This window comes from Phocoena phocoena, chromosome 19 (assembly GCF_963924675.1).
Source record: "Phocoena phocoena chromosome 19, mPhoPho1.1, whole genome shotgun sequence".
Classification (NCBI taxonomy): Eukaryota; Metazoa; Chordata; class Mammalia; order Artiodactyla; family Phocoenidae; genus Phocoena; species Phocoena phocoena.
The window spans coordinates 44486917-44502997 of record NC_089237.1 but is presented as its reverse complement, the minus strand read 5'-3'; the positions used below and the strand labels follow the sequence as shown (position 1 = coordinate 44502997).

Sequence of the window (16081 nt, the reverse complement as noted above, 5' to 3'; positions counted from 1 at the left end):
GTGTGGAGTTACCTCCTCTTTTAGGACCTGCTCGTTCTCTCCAACCCCAAGGGACACAGGAAGCGCTGGCAGCTGCTGGCGCTCCCTGTTTTGCCTGAAGCCCTGCTGGTGTCATCAGGGCTCGTTTTTTTTTCCCTCTGGAAGATGCCTGCTCCCTAGTGCTATGGGCGCAAGGGAGCTGAAGGGCACAGTGGTCAGCAAACAGTCTAAGGAGGAAGACCCACGACGTCAGGTCCTTTTTTCTACCCCATAGCTGGGCGCAGGCAGTTTGCCCGCCACGAGTGGGCCCAGAAGGCCGCGTACCTGCTGGGCTGCAGCCTGGAAGAGCTCTCCTCGGCCATCTTCAAGCACCAGCACCAGGGCGGCACCCTGCAGCGCTCCACCTCCTTCCGCCAGGGCCCCGAGGAGAGCAGCCTGGGGGACGGCACAGGTACCCGAGCCCCTTGACTGCTGGAAGTGATTGGAGGCCTCTTCCTGGGCTCGTTGCCATCTCTCGGGTGGGCAAACTCCTGGGGTGAATAGATGCTCCCATTAGGGGGAGAGGCCCAGCCCCAGGGCCCCATGCTGCCTTGGCCTGGGTGGGTAGGGAGCACACCCAGGTGGGGAGTCCCAGGGACCTGGAGATAGAACTGACCCTCCTGCCCACAGGCCCCAAACTGAGTGCACTGGAGTGCTTGGAGGGCATGGCGTCCGGCCTCTACAGCGAGCTCTTCACGCTTCTCATCTCCCTGGTGAACAGGTGAGCGCCAGGCAGGGCCTAGGAGCTCTCATCTTGCTGCCTTGACAAAGGTGGGGTTGATGCCTTTGGGCTTGTGTGATTGCTGAGGCAGAGCCATCCTCCACCAGCAGAGGGCTCACTGTCCCTGCAGGCAGGAGAGGCAAGTCCTCCCCACGGGTCCTGGGCACCTGGGTGGGGAGGGGGATGGGGGCGGGGTGAGCGACCTGGGCATGGGGGGCACTGCCCTGGGCAGCTCTGACCCAGGCTCTCCCTGTGAAGGGCTCTCAAGTCCAGCCAGCACTCACTCTGCTCTATGATGATTGTGGACACTCCCGGCTTCCAGAACCCTGAGCAGGGTGGGTCAGCCCGCGGGGCCTCCTTTGAGGAGCTGTGCCACAACTACACCCAGGACCGGCTGCAGAGGCTCTTCCACGAGCGCACCTTTGTGCAGGAGTTGGAAAGATACAAGGAGGTAGCACTTGACCTTGCCCCTGCCGCCTAACACCCCCAGGCTCACCTTCTGGCCTTGGCACCCTCAGTGTGGGGGGGAGGCATCTGTGGATGCAGCAAGGTACCCCCTTCCCTGCTGGCTGCTCCCTTCCCAGCCCTTTACCCTCTGACATTTATGTCCCCCTGTGGTCTCTGGAGCAGGACGCTTTTCCTGCCCAGGCTACGTTCTTCCTTTATGGAGAGTTTGCTCTCCAAGAAGCTGAAGATGCATTCAGGGTCCCTGGGAGCCCCTCTTTGCCCACCTTCAAGGCACCTGCCTAGGCCCCGTGAACTGCCACCGTGCAGTTCCTCCCTCCACGTGTGTCGGGCCTGGCCTTCCCTGTCTCCTGAGCTGTTGGTATGGTGACTGATTATTTAGCCCCCCTGCCCCCATAAAAGGGTGTCCCGGATGGACCTGGAAATCCTACCTCAAGTGGAGGTGAGTTGAACGAGCTGGGGAGAATATTTATCTGGGGTGAGAGAAGATTCAGGAGGAAAATGACAGTTGTCTTCAAGTATTTCAAGGATGAGTGTGTGAAATCGAGAGTGGGCTAACTCCACGCAGCCTAACGAGCAGGTGGGAGTGACAGGAGTGTGTACGTGACTTTAGCTCGCTGTATAAGGAGGTTAGGAGAAGGTTAGCTGTCCCAAGACACAATGCGGTGCCTTGAGAGGTGGTGAGCATCTGTCAGTCGGGCTGTTGGAGGGGAGCTCCTGCTCGGATGGGACATTGGACTTGCTGACCCCAGCGTCCCCACCTGGCCTGCTCCTAGGGCTGCACCCCACACACGGCCCTGTGCTCACTACCTCCCCACCTTCCTTCCTAGGAGAACATCGAGCTGGCGTTTGATGACTTGGAGCCAGCCACAGGTGACTCTGTGGCCGCCGTGGACCAGGCCTCCCATCAGTCCCTGGTAGGAATTCCAGGGAGGGCCTGGGCTGGCCTTTTCTTGCCCTTCCCATTCCTCTCCCTTGGTAGAGCCCTCCCCATATGAGCTGCTGCTGCGTGGGGACACTATGGGCTGGGGGGCCCAGCAGTCTGGCCCAGACACCAAGCGCTTTCGAGCTGTGCGCCCTTTCCCTCAGCTGTCAGCCAGTCTGGCCGGGAAGGTGGCACTTCCTTCTGCCCTGGTGCAGTGGGGAGCACCACCCACGGGTGTCTGAGCTCAGGCCCTGTCCCAGCCGTGCCTCCAGTGTGTCTGGCAGGAGCCCTGTTACCACCTCCTCAGTGGTGAGGGCCTGGCTGGACCCAGAGGACACAGTCATCCCCTCCCATTGTCCCCAAGCGGAGGACCAGTGCACCCTAGCAGAGCAGGGCGAGGAGGTGGCATTCACCCAAACGCAGAAACAGTACCCAGATATCAAATGCCCACTGAGGGGCTGTGTGGGTGTGAGTCCTCGCCGCTCAGTCTGGGGACGGGCCTTGTCACCCTTTGGGCAAGCGTCTTGGGCACCTTGCTGCCTGGGGGACTGGCTGCCTGGTGAGCGCTTGGCATTGGCCATTGTCTTCAATTAGGGAAGCTGCATAAGGCGCTTTATTGGAGAATTGGCATTTTTGCCAGGCTGCTGACCTCCCTCCTCTGCTTTGAGTCCCACCTCTCTCCCGCCTCCCTGCGGGAAGGCCCTGGCCCAGGGGGTGGGGCCCCGGGAGAGCGAGCGTCCCCCGGGACAAGTGCTTCAAGTGCCCAAGTCCCACATCTCCCCAGGGAAGCTGGCTTTTCTTCCTGACACCTAGGCCCCTGCCAAGGCGTCCCTCAAGAGCCTTTGCCATTCCCAGGAGGTGTGGGCAAGTTGACCCGGCTGGCTTAGGAGCAGTGGTGGGTCAGATAGTGTGTTTGAATGGGGCTTGGCCATCCCTTCCCTCCTTTGCTCTCCCCCTTCTGATGGGCCTTGGCATCGGGCAGCTCCACCTCTGGGCACGGGAGCCCCTCAGTGCCCAGCCTGCCACTCACCATCCAGTGGCTTCTTGCTCATTCCTGCCACACAGCTCCAGCTGCTCGGGGGCCTTAGTTGCCCATCGGTCCTCGGCCACCTTCTGTGTCCTCCTGGTCAGCACACAGACTCCCTTGGGCTGCTTGGGTCAAAGAGGGAAAAGGGCACTTCTCACTTCTCTTGTCCCCAGTCCCTAGAGGCCAGGCCAGAGTCCTCCTTGCCCAAGGAAGACCTGGGAATTCCATAAAAAAGGCACCTTCACACTTGGTTGTTTGGCTTGCATGGGGAATTAGAAATCAGAATTCAGTATTTCCGCCTTCTCTTGAAAAGCTGGAAGATTTGCCAACACTAGGCCACCGTTCTTCCAGGACAGCAGTTGGCTGCTCCTGAGTGGTGGCTGTTCCCTTTAGATGGGGACACCTGCTCTCCAGGCACCCCAGCTCTGCCCATTTTGGCTGCCACAGCCATTAAGTCAACTGTCTTAGGCTTTTGGCACTTGAGTTTATCACCCTGTAGTGACCCCACCTGCAGTGCTCCGAGCCCTCTCTGGGTTCTCCCCTCTCGGGCGGGGAACCAGGATTAATCACCGCTGTCTCTTGTTGACAGCTTCCTTTGGGCCATGCCCTGTGCTCAGGGCCTTAAAGACCTCATCTCCTTTAATCTGCGTGGGAGGTGATGCCCAGAGAGTGAGGGCAACGCGGGGCTCACCCAAGCCCCCCTGTTCTCCAAGGGGTTGAGGATGGAGGAGAGGCTCTGGATGTGAGCTTGCGTCAATAAGAAGCCTTCAGTCTTTGGGGACTCAGGACACAGGTCCTAGGAGTCATATTGTGCTATGGGCTTCTCTCTCTGATCTCTTTCTGGCCCTGCTTTCTTCTTGCTGGCCACCTGCTCCACAGAATGTCAGCCATGAGTGGCAGGAGCTGTAGCGTGTGTATCTGTGTAGCATGTTTATGGTGTGCGGTCGGGACCACAGGTCCTAGCCCCCTTCACGCAGCTCCACGTGACACTGCGGGCTTTCTTTCCTTCTGCATAGGTTCGCTCGCTGGCCCACACGGATGAGGCGAAGGGCCTGCTATGGTTGTTGGAAGAGGAGGTGCTGGTGCCAGGGGCCACTGAGGACGCCCTCCTGGAGCGCCTTTTCTCCTACTATGGCCCCCAGGAAGGTGACCGAAAAGGTAGGTGGCAACCCTGGAGGGCGGCTCCTCTGCTTCCTCTCCTGAGAACCCATTTATGTATATATGGGTCCAGTCGGCACTGCCTGGGGGGCTCACTGAATCCATGGGCTTTTGGGGGACCTGTGCCCTGATGACCTGAACCTTGCTTGCCCCGCCCTCAGGCCAAAGCCCCCTCCTGCGCAGCAGCAAACCACACCATTTTCTCCTGGGCCACAGCCATGGCACCAACTGGGTGGAGTACAACACGGCCGGCTGGCTGAGCTACACCAAGCAGAACCCGGCCACCCAGAACGCCCCCCGGCTCCTGCAGGACTCCCAGAAGTAAGAACACCACTCCGTCCACCCACCCCGGTTTTCTCTTCCTGCTGTTTGAGGGTTTCTCTGTAGTGTCTCTGTCGGGTGTGAGACGTGCAGCCCCAGCCCAGATAACCCAGGCCCCCGGCCACGGTGACCTAGGAGCTGGGAAGAGGAACGGCCTCTACTGCTGCCTGAATATGACTTCTTTCCCTCCTTTTCCTCCTCTGGCAGAAAAATCATCAGCAACCTGTTTCTGGGCCGGGCGGGCAGCGCCACGGTGCTCTCAGGCTCCATTGCGGGCCTGGAGGGCGGCTCGCAGTTGGCGCTGCGCCGGGCCACCAGCATGCGGAAGACCTTCACCACAGGGATGGCGGCCGTCAAGAAGAAGTCCCTGTGCATCCAGATTAGGCTGCAGGTGGTAAGTGTGCCAGTGCGGGCCCCGGGGCACTTCCCGACCGCTGGCAGGGGGCCGGGGCCTTCTGGGCACACTCAGGTCCCCAGAGCTCACTCAGCAGCCCACTCACCTTGATTGCTGCTGGTGGGGTCCTCTTGCAGTGCTACCCGCTGTGCGTGGCCCCCCGGGCCTAGTACGGGCAGGGTTGTCCAGGCTTAGCACGTCCTGCCCAGCCAGGGGTGGGACACCTGCCATCCTGCACAGAGCGGAGACGCTGGCGCCGGTCCCTGGTCTCTTGGCTCGGGCTGTCAGAGCCCACTGAAGGCTGTCCCTTCCCCTTTGGCAGGACGCCCTCATTGACACCATCAAGAAGTCAAAGCTGCATTTCGTGCACTGCTTCCTGCCTGTAGCAGAGGGCTGGGCGGGGGAGCCCCGTTCTGCCCACTCCCGCAGAGTCAGCTGTAGCAGTGAGCTGGACCTGCCCCCGGGAGACCACTGCGAGGCCGGGCTCCTGCAGCTGGACGTGCCCCTGCTCCGCGCCCAGCTTCGAGGCTCCCGCCTGCTTGATGCCGTGCGCATGTACCGCCAAGGTGGGGCCCCTTCCCTCTCAACTCCTACCTCTCCCTCCTAGAGCTGCCCCTGCCCCTCCCCACCTCCCTAACAGGGCCTGTGGGGCTGGAGGGGTGCTGCTCCCCCCCACCTCCGACTGGCCCTAGATCCCTCATCTCTGCTGCTGCCTCCTCTGGGGGTCTCTCCTCGCATCTCTCCAGCCCAGTCTGTTCCTTTCTCTTTTTCTTGCCAGCCTGCTGACCATCCTCTCCCTTCCACATTCCAGCCCTCCTCATCCCCTCCCCTGCCCAGCCCACATGCCCTGTTCCCACAGCTCCCTCCTTCCGCCTTCCCTGGTTTGGACAGGTCAGCTCTGCCCACAGCAGCAGCCTCAGTGTCCTTGTGGAGCAACTGCCTCTGAGAGTGGGCCAGCCCTGCAATGAGAAATGAAGTGTTAAATCTTTCTGAAGAACTTAGAATTCCCAAGAAAGGTCAGACAGACCCTTTCTATGGACCCATCTGGACGAGGGGCCAGACAGGACGATAACAATAGTAGTTAGCATCCTTAGAGCATTTACGGTATACCAGACACTATTCTAAACTCGTCCCACATAGTAACTCATTTAATCCTCCCAACAACTTCATGAGACGTAGGTACCAGTATCATCCCCAGATGAGGTGACTGAGGCTCAGAGAGGTTAAGTAGCTTGCCCAAGGTCACACAGCGCGTGAGTGGCAGAGCAGGATTTGACCGAAACAGACCAGTTTCTGAGTAGGGTTTCGTTTGCCTGAAAAGTTATGAATTGCCAGGTTTCCGCCCTTTTCTCCCTTAGCTAGAAGAGCGTGCAGGCTCCCACCGACCCACAGCCAGGTCCCCTTGAGGCATTCCACAGGGGGCACCGTCACTTCCTTAGCAGCCAAAGCCAGGAAACGGGCTCCCAGCCCTGCTCTAAATAAATCATCGATCTGTCCCCACGTCTTGGTAAGGAGTTGCTGTTTATTATTTCAAAACCAGATTGTTACCGCTCTGAACCAAAATCAATGTGCTTTACTCAGACAAGCAGATCGATGAGGCCAGCCGCAGCAGACCCCCTCTCCTCCCCCAGCCCCCAGCCACCATCGATGGCGCTGATGATTAATTAAGATGCCAGGCGTCCGGACCTGCTATCCCGGCCCATCAATTTAATTGCAATTCAGATACAATCAATAGCTCACTTTGTCTTGGCCCCTCAGTGGCCCCCGCCTCCCGTTTCAATCATCAGGCACATGCGTCAGCCCCATCTCGCAGTTGGAGGGCTTCCCAGAGCCAGCTAGGCCGCTGAGGTGGAGCGAGCCCCCGACGGGCTGTCAGGAGCCTGGGTTTGGAGTCCAGCTCTGCCTCCAGCCGCAGGCTTTGTGACCCTGAGCAAGCCAGTCACTCCCCCTCTCAGGCCTCAGTTTCCACGTCTGGAGGCTGAGTTATATCCGGTCTAAGACCTCTTTCTGGCTTGAAATTCTGTGATTCCATAGGAGTGGGTCTCTTGGTCCACTGCCGTGGGCTCTGGTGTCCTCGGGGTGCCTCAGGGTAACCTCTCGCTAGCCACAATCCTGACCTTGCCCCAGCCTCAAGCCCAGACAGTAGGGAATCTCTGTTAGAGGTAACACTCTTTAGGGAAAGGGAATCTACAAGCCTTTTTGGTCACCTTGGGCCTAGGGCCCAAGGTCAGGAAGGTGGCAGGAAGGGAGCCCTTTCTGAACACCCACCAAGTGAGCCAACCTGTGCTTTCTACACATTTTCCCATTTAAGCACCATGACTACCATGTAGGGTAAGTGCTAGGGCCCCCATTTACAGATGAGGAAACCGAGACTCAGAGAGGTTGAGTGACTGGTCCAAGGTCACATGATAGCAAGAACCAGGGCAGGATTCCAACCCTAAGCCCTTGCACTTCTCCTCTCTGCTATTCTCCGATGCCCTATTTTCTTTTTTTTTTTTTCTTATTAAGTCCTCAAGACATCCTTCTCTGGGTTATCACGGAGTCATAGACCTGGAGGCTAGAAAGCATCTTAGGGGTCATCCAGGCTCTTAGCTCCATAGCATTCCTTCCAGGTGGTCAGCCGTCCCCCGTTTGCATGCTCACTGACAAGGAAGTTGCTTCCTTCTAAAAGAACCTGTTCCCTGTTTAATCCCCGCAGTCCCAGCGTGGGGCAGCCTGGTTGTCCTCCGGCCTCCTGTCCGTCGCCCCTGCCTCCTTCCTCTCCACTCTCCTTTCCCGGGGCGACCTCGACCGCGGGCTCTCCTCCCCCCGCAGTCTCTTCCCTTTCAGGTGACTCTGCCTGGGCACCAGTGGTTGTTGGGGGCTCTGGGAGCAGGCGAGGCTGACGGGCCTGGCTCCGGGCCGCTCTCTCCCTAGGTTACCCTGACCACATGGTGTTTTCTGAGTTCCGCCGCCGCTTCGACGTCCTGGCCCCGCACCTGACCAAGAAACACGGGCGCAACTACATTGTGGTGGATGAAAAGCGGGTAGGTCTGGGTCCCCACGGCCCCGCCAGACCCTCCTCCCTCTGCTCAGACCCCTCCAGGCAGCTGCCCTTCCTCCCCTAGAGAGAGCCAGGCTGGCCCTGGGTCAGGTGCCTGGTTTTGCCCAACCAGGGCCAGGCCAGGGACACATGGCAGCCAGGCTATGGCGGTGGGGGGACGGCAGCCCGGGGCACGGACGGACTGTAGGAATCACAGGAGAGCCACCCGCTTTAAAGGCCCGAGCTGAGGGTGTCTGCTCTCCGGTGAGCCAGACAATCACCCAAGAGCCTCCCAGGTGGCAGATTAGAACTAGTGTTTTGGGTGCCCCACTGGTAGCACCCGGGCCCCTCAGCCTTGACCTCCACACCAGGGCCTAGTTCCTTCAGCAGGAAGCTGTCCAGGAGAGGGGCAGGCATCCCTCCTTGGAGGAAGATTGATGTGGCAACACCTTCCTGGTGCCAGGGTGAGCCTAAGGCTCCCAGGGCAGGCCCCTTGTCAGCCAGGTTGGTGAATTTCTGGCTGTGTGAAGGGATGTCTCCCTGCCGTTCTCGGCTGTCACCTTGATCCCCAGAGGTAACTCCTCAGGGAGCCAAAGGGCTCCTTGAGCCGAGGAACCCTCCCGCACTGTGCTCTGGCCTCAGGCACTCAGCCTGACTCAGAAGGCGTCTCAGGCCTTAGGACGGCTCTCCTCAAAGAGAGAATGCTGTGCAGGACAGGGCAGGAAGCCCCCTGCCTCCTGCTGCCCCCCGAGTCACAGACCCACACTGATGGAGGCCTCAAAGACCTTCTCCCTACCCTCTCCATCCAGGACCTGCCAGTGTGCAGGGTGACCTTGGTGTGGCTATAGATGACCCACCCACACCCCCTTCTCTCTCACCCTTGACCTCCATTCCCGCCTCCCCCTCATGGCTGCACCCAGCACCTCATCATCCCTGGAAATTCTCCGCTCCTGAAATCTCTCACCACAGCCTCCTACCTGTGCATCTGACCCCTTTCTTCCTCAGGACACCGGCTCTGTGACTCCATCATCACCGCTCATTTCTGGACCCCACTCCATTTTCTCTGCTCTGTCCATTCCCTTCTGACTTCACTTCCTTTTCCTCTCAGTCTCGACGCCATGGTCCAGCCCTCCGGTCACTCGGCCTTCCTCACGCTCAGCTCTCCTGAGCCTCCCATAGCACCTTCCCTGCTCAATCCCAGCCCTGAAGGGCCGCCTTTGGACGTCTGCTCTCCTTGGCTTGGGGCTCCCAAAGGGCTGTGGGAGAAATTTATACAACTGCAGGGACTTAAATTCCTATAGGTTCATGGTCTCCAGGCTCACTGGACCCTTGGGCCCCATTTTCCACGTGCTCCATCCTTACCTGGCCCCTGTTCCGAGCTCCTTCTCTGCTATTCCATTCTCCGTCTTTCTCCTCAAATCCTCCCCGACTGCACCTTCCCAGCAGTGGACCTTGCCTCCAAACGCTGATAAAATCGAGGCTCCAACTTCCTCCTGCCTTTGTACACTCCTCTCCAGGTGCCTCCTTCTTCCCCAGCCCTCCTGTCTGGGTGGGAGAGGTATCCTCCCTCCCCTTGTCCAGTCCCTTCTTCCCGTGCTTTGGAACCAATTCCCTTTGGCCTCTCTGGAGACCTGCTCCATCAGCGATATGTCTTCTCTCTCTCCTGTTCCTCCGGCCTCTCCTTCTCTGCCGGCTCTTCTCTCAGTGGAGAAACGTTCCACAGACGTTACGTTCAGAAAGGAGCCTTCCATCAACCCTCCCTCGTGCCCTGCACCATCGACACTTAGTCTCCTCTTGCTGCCCTTGCTCCACTGCCATTCATTCCTCCACCGGTAGCTGCCTGGTTGCCACCCCCGACACCTGGGACTGGTCTTGTCCTCCCAAGCCCTCCATGTTGCCAGAGCTAATGGGCACTTTTCTGTGCTTCTTGCCAACGTGTGACTGTTGACAGCTCTGTTCTTTTTGAAACATTCTCTGCTCAGCTTCTTTGATGCCACTCCTGGTTTTCCCCTTGTCTCTCTGTTCTTTCTTTCTCGGTCCCTCTAAGCTTCCCTTCTTTCACACCCCCCTGAAGTAAAGGTCTCTCTCTTCTTTAAGACTCCCTCCTTGGCCGTTATCTGTTTCCTATTCTACACCCTCTTCCTGGGCAACCTCATTCATGCCCATCACTTCAATTACCGCATATATATTGATGACTCCCAGATCAATGCCTCTAGCCCAGGCCTCTCTCCCACGCCAGACGTGCATTTCTATCTAGCTGCTTTCTGGGCTGCTCTACCTGTACGCCTTTATAGTACCTCAAACTCAGCACGCTCACACCAAACTGATTATATCTCCTCCCAAACCTACTCTTTCTCTTGTATTGCCTACCTTGGAGAATGGCACCACTAACTAATTACTACGCAAGTCAGAAACCTCCATGTGTCCCTAGCTTCCTCCCTCTCGTCTAACCCTCCCCCACATCGGGCAAGGCTTCATCTCCTTAAGGTCTCTCGCATCTCCCCCTCCTCTCCTCCCTTTGGGTCAGGCTCTAGGCTTCTCTCCTATGGATTCCTGCCTAAGGGGTCCATGCATCCTCCACTCACGTGCCGGTGGGATTTCTATCAAGAGCAAATCTGACCATGCCCCTCCCCGAGAGAACCCTCCAGGGGCTCTCGGAGCACACAGGCTCACGTCCTTTGGCCCCTGCCCACCTATCTACTTGCCCCTTAACTGCTGCCCGCCCCACCCTCCAGTTATACTGAACTACTTGGAGTTTCCTTGGTGCTCCCTGCTGTCTTATGCTTTCAGGCCTTTGCGCATGCTAGTACCTCTGCCTGAAATGCCCTCACCCCTACTTTGGCTAATTCTTACTTGTATCTAAAGACGGCACAAGCAACACCTCCTCCGAGTGCCTTCCACAGCTCCCTTGTCTGGCTTAGATGCCTCCTCCTCTGTGTACTTCACCAATTTTCTTGTCTCGCTCCCCAACAAGATAGCGTGTTCCTCTTGCAGTCATCTTTATATCCCCGGAATCCAGCAAGGGGCCTGACGCTGCAGAAGCCACCGAAAGTGCTCGCTGAATAAATAGCGGACCGAACGGAGGACGGGAAGGGCTGAGTGACTGGGAGAAGCCCTGCGTGGAGGTGGGGAGTCCCCGGGTGGGCTCCCTGACAGAGGCATCTCTCTGTAGGCGGTGGAGGAGTTGCTGGAGTCCTTGGACCTGGAGCAGAGCAGCTGCTGCATGGGCCTGAGCCGGGTGAGTTGTCCCTACAGGAAGGCAGCCGCTCTCACTCTCTGGTCACACTTGTCCACGTGGCTGCCCCTCCCCTCCTGCTCTCCCTGCTCAGTCCAACTTCAGGAGTCTCCTGGGGCCCCTGCTGGGTCTTGCCCCCGCCAGCCCCCTTCCCCCCCAGCCACTCTGGGGCTGCCCTTCCTCTCAAGCTGCCCCCTTCAGAACTGGGGGCCAGGAAGTAAAATACTCCAGCTGCAGCAAACTTGACTCTCCCTCCCTCTGAATAACTGGCTTGTTCAGTGCACGGAACACCTCTGTGATGTCAGGAGGGAGTGGGTCAGAAGGTGGCCCAGAATTGGCCTGAGTCCTGGTGTGGGGAATAGGGAAGACGGAAGGGAGAGCTGGGAGAGGCGGGAAGGCAGAGCCTCCTTGGGTGAGTCGTCTGGGGCTGCCAGGGTCCCAGAGAGCAAGCAGGGCTTGGTGAGGCTGTGCCGCCACCACCCGTCCAACAGGCCGAATTCCTCACCTGAATGGAACGTCGTGCATAAAAGGCAGGCACACCCGGCCCCAGGTGCCAGTCTGCCGCGTCGCTCCATACCAGAGGGCCCGCCGAGCGTCCCCCCTGTGGGGCAGGGAGCCTGGACACCCCTGTCTCCCGAGACTGGGAGGCTTGACAGGTGGCATCCACGTTTGTGCTTCAAGGGCCAAGGTGGGACGGAGAGCAGTTGGGAGCCACCGGGAGGGTTCTGGACTGTCTGTCTGTCTGTCAGCAGAGAGGGAAGGAACGCGTGGGAGGATGAGGTGGAAGGGGGTGCTCGCAAAAAAGCCTTGCCTATTGCTTGTCAGCTCTGTTCTCCCTGCTTTGCCTTGCGAGTCATGGTTTTGGTTCCTCTGCCCCCTCCCTCACTGGGGATCCGTTTCCTGTCCCCTGCCTCTGTCTTTGTCTGTGCTGGCCCTGGTTTATCCTCTTCCTTTGGGCCGTGGCTGTCCCTGTTGGTCTCTCTTCCTTGGTTTCAGGTCTGTTATTTTCTGCTGCTTTCCTTGTCCTCTGTGCCTTCTTTCCGCGTCATCTTTCTGGTTTTGGTCTCTGCCGTTGTCTGGCTCACCTTCTTGCTCTCCTCCTCCTCCCCACCTGTCTCTAAGCTCAGGAGTGGCCAGCCGAGCTTCCTCCCTGGGAGGCCTGCAGTCAGACTTTTCACTGCAGCCTCTTGCTCTCTCCCTGGGTGGGCTTCTGTCAACTCTGGCAGGCTGAGCCGCTGCTGGCTGGCCTAGGGGCTGGCACCTCCTCCGAGGTATGTCTTGGGTAGAAGAAGGCCTGTACAGACTGGTCCTCTTCCCAGCTGCCCTCTCCGACTCTCTGCACCATCCCAGGTGCCTGGCTGAAACAGGAGAACCCCAGGGCCCACTCACGCTCAGAGCAGAACTAGGGGCAAAGTCAGATGTTTGCTGACATCTGGTTTGGGAGAGAAGTTTCAGGGCTTCTGGGCTGTGGTTGGTACTGGCTGGTGAGTGAGGATTCCCTGTGTGTTTGTCCCATTGCTTCAGAGGAAAGGGGGTCTCAACCTGAGCCCACAGGACCCTGAGGGTTCAGGCAGGGAAGTTTGGGTGTCTGAGAGCTTCCTGATGTTTGTAAAACGTGTATGGATAGGTGTGTTTCACGGGGAGAGATGGCCCTGAGATGTCACCTAATACTCGAAAAGACTCAACCCCACAAATGGACAGCGGTTAAGAGAGGTTTGAGGCTCACTGCTCTAGACTCCAAACCATCCTTTCGCTTCTCAGTGTATTTCTGGGCCTTTCTCCATCCCCCTCCCTGACACCTCACGTCTGCCTAGTCAGACTGACCACTAGCATGTTGGCCCACCCTCTCCGGGGACTTGGGTCTCTCACACCCCCTGTGGAATCTCAGGCTCACGCATCGTGGGAAACGGAGGCTCAGGTAGGGCTCTAGACCCACGGGAGATCCCAGGCGCTCAGCCCCGCGTGTTGCAGAGGACTGAGCTGGCTTTCTCCCAGGCCAGCCTCGGGGGACTAGGTTCCTGCCAGAGGCAGAGCTTTCTCAGCAGCAAGTGTGGGCTCTCTCCCCACTTCTTCCCTGGAGCGAGGCCTGGGGACACCGTGCCTAGCGGTTCTGAATGTTTCCCGTGGAGTTCACATCTTCTCTTTGCCCCACAAAAGGGAATTTTCTGTCTTCTGGGCAAGGTGGAGGTGGTGTATACCTAGATGGCCTTTGCCCTCTGCAAGGATACTAGTCTTTTTTTCACCTGACGATTCCCCCTCTTCTTCTTCTCTTAGCACAGAACATTTTACCCAATCCCAGCTCAGGGCACTGAAGAGTGAGAGGAAAGGCTGGGTGTGGGGACATCCAGCTGGTTCCCTCTCACGCCTGCCCTCCAGCCCCCAAACCCGTGTGACAGGTCCCTCGCCTGGGCCAACCCTCACCCACTCCACTGGCTCTTTCACGAGATGAAACCTGGGTGTGGGGGCAGGGTGTTGGCACATGAAAGAGGAGACAGTCCGACATGAAACGGAGCCGGGAGGATGCAGAGGAGGGGCCCCCTCCCTGGCCTCCCCCTTCTCTGCACTGCATCCTGGGCCTTTTCCTTCTTAAACACATACACCACCATCCGCCTGATCGCAGGCAGCTGGAGGCCAGAGGCGGCTGGAGCCTGTGGCGGGCCTGCAGTGGCCGTGGGTACAGGGGCGTGGGCAGTGCTGCTGGCAGCCCTGGGGGAAGAAGCCACCATAGGTGTTGCTGAGGGGCGTCTCCCCATATGACCGGCCGCCGCTTCACGTCCTTCTTGTCCCAGATACCTTCCCTCCGGCCTCCCTCTCCTTTCATCTCTTTCCCACCTTGCTCCTCCCCTTTCAAAGCCTCCCCAGCCCCCAGCCTGGCCCTCCTCCCTCAGCCTCTTGCTTCCTCCCTCCTCCTAGACCCCGGGGTTTTCAGGCTCTTCCCAGGCCAAGGGCCACGCTCTGGGCCTGCTGGCTTTCTGTACCAGCTGCTTGTTCCTCCGCCGGGTTGCCGCCAGCCCAGGCTCCCACCTTCACCTGGCCCGCTTCTCCACAGGTGTTCTTCCGGGCAGGCACACTGGCGCGGCTGGAGGAGCAGCGGGATGAACAAACCAGCAGGAACCTGACCCTGTTCCAGGCAGCCTGCAGGGGCTACCTGGCCCGTCAGCACTTCAAGAAGAAAAAGGTGCTGCTCCAGGGACATCCCCGTCCCACTCCTAAGCCTAGATGGGCAGAGCTGAGTTCCTGGGGTGGGGGAGGGACACTCGAGAGAACGTGCGGGCCAGGAGGCTGGTCGTGGGGCTATGAGTTATCGTTACCTGGGGGAGAAGAGGCTGGACATCCCAGGGGCAGCATGCCCTGGGCCAGGGCAGGGGATGGGCAGCTCCCCGGTGCCAGCGAGAGTGCTCGTGTACCCAGCGATGGGGCTGTGTGGCCTGGTCCGAGGGCGAGGGTGGTGGGGAGCAGGGCCCGGGCAAAGGTGGGCTCCGGATCATAGGCTGCTCCGTGAAGATTAAGGAGCTGCGTCAGCGACTCCTTTTCTTATTAGCAAGTCCATAAAACAGCCAGTACCGCCGACTCTTGTGTTTCAGCAAGATTAGGTTTTATAGCACATCTAGGCCAGGGTGCTGGAAATAATCAGGCAGCAAATAAGGCAGACGAAGTTATTCCTAATGATGGCGGAGCAGTTAGCGCCCAGTGCGGTGCTCCCAGGGCCGGGCTGTCTGCCTCCCACTCTCTAAGGAACGGAGGGAGGCTGGGGGCAAGGGGTGGCTTAGGGAGTGTTTGACTCGGGGTCAGTTGGCCAGAGGGGCAGCCCAACAGCTGAGCTGGTGGTGGGGAGGGTCCTGGTGGGCTCAGGACTGAGAGCCTGCTGTGTGCCACGCCCCACCCCAACTTAGATCCAGGACCTGGCCATTCGCTGTGTGCAGAAGAACATCAAGAAGAACAAAGGGGTGAAGGACTGGCCCTGGTGGAAGCTCTTCACCACGGTGCGACCCCTCATTGAGGTACAACTGTCAGAGGAGCAGATCCGGAACAAAGACGTACGTAACAGCCTGGGAAGGCCACGCTGCTGGGAGGGAAGGGCTGTAGTTGATCCACGTGGGCAAGAGTTTTGCCAGCTTCTCTTGGGCTCCTAAGTGCTCCTTTGTTTAGTCCAGAGAGCTGGTATCCTTGAACTATGCCCAGCAAACAGAAGGCATCCCTCTGGGGTGCTGGCTGAGCCCCTAGGTATCCTCTTAGGATAAGACCTCAAGCATCCTTAGCATATGGGGAAGGGTCTAGGGATGGAGCCCCAGGGAGGCAGTGGCTTCCAGTGCCCTTGTGTCCCGGCCCGAGCTTCACCAGCTTCATGCACCCCAAGGGTGCAGCTCCTGGGCCCCAACCTCTCCCAGTGCCTCTGGCTCACTTTGCCCGCCTTACTGCACCCTAGGAAGAGATCCAGCAGCTGAGGAGCAAGCTTGAGAAGGTGGAGAAGGAGCGGAACGAGCTGCGGCTCAGCAGTGACCGGCTGGAGACCCGGGTGAGTGCCTCCCAGCACCAGACAGACCGGCCCACCTCCGCAGGGCGCCCAGCCCAGGAGGCCCCCCACTGCTGTTCCAGCTGAGTGAGGCAGGCAGTTCAACTGGTGGCGACTCCCTCCCCCAACCACAGATCTCAGAGCTGACATCGGAGCTGACGGATGAACGTAACACGGGAGAGTCCGCCTCCCAGCTGCTGGACGCGGAGACCGCTGAGAGGCTCCGGGCTGAGAAGGAGATGAAGGAGCTGCAGGTAAGGGCAGGACCGTGCTAGCGGCTGT

At 59.0% G+C, this 16081-nt stretch overlaps 1 protein-coding gene across 5 annotated transcripts in view; it reads left to right on the top strand.

The window, feature by feature from the left end:
* MYO18A (myosin XVIIIA) overlaps positions 1-16081 on the top strand; it is an 83997-nt gene that overhangs the window by 44225 nt on the left and 23691 nt on the right. For all 5 annotated transcript variants that reach the window (XM_065897665.1, XM_065897664.1, XM_065897663.1 and 2 more), the window contains 14 exons: positions 254-430; positions 649-739; positions 998-1190; positions 2035-2121; positions 4173-4314; positions 4476-4635; positions 4843-5029; positions 5352-5595; positions 7946-8055; positions 11224-11289; positions 14336-14464; positions 15180-15323; positions 15713-15802; positions 15934-16053. In XM_065897665.1, the coding sequence (XP_065753737.1) occupies positions 254-430; positions 649-739; positions 998-1190; positions 2035-2121; positions 4173-4314; positions 4476-4635; positions 4843-5029; positions 5352-5595; positions 7946-8055; positions 11224-11289; positions 14336-14464; positions 15180-15323; positions 15713-15802; positions 15934-16053 (1940 nt within the window). The remainder of the gene's footprint in view (positions 1-253; positions 431-648; positions 740-997; positions 1191-2034; positions 2122-4172; positions 4315-4475; positions 4636-4842; positions 5030-5351; positions 5596-7945; positions 8056-11223; positions 11290-14335; positions 14465-15179; positions 15324-15712; positions 15803-15933; positions 16054-16081) is intronic.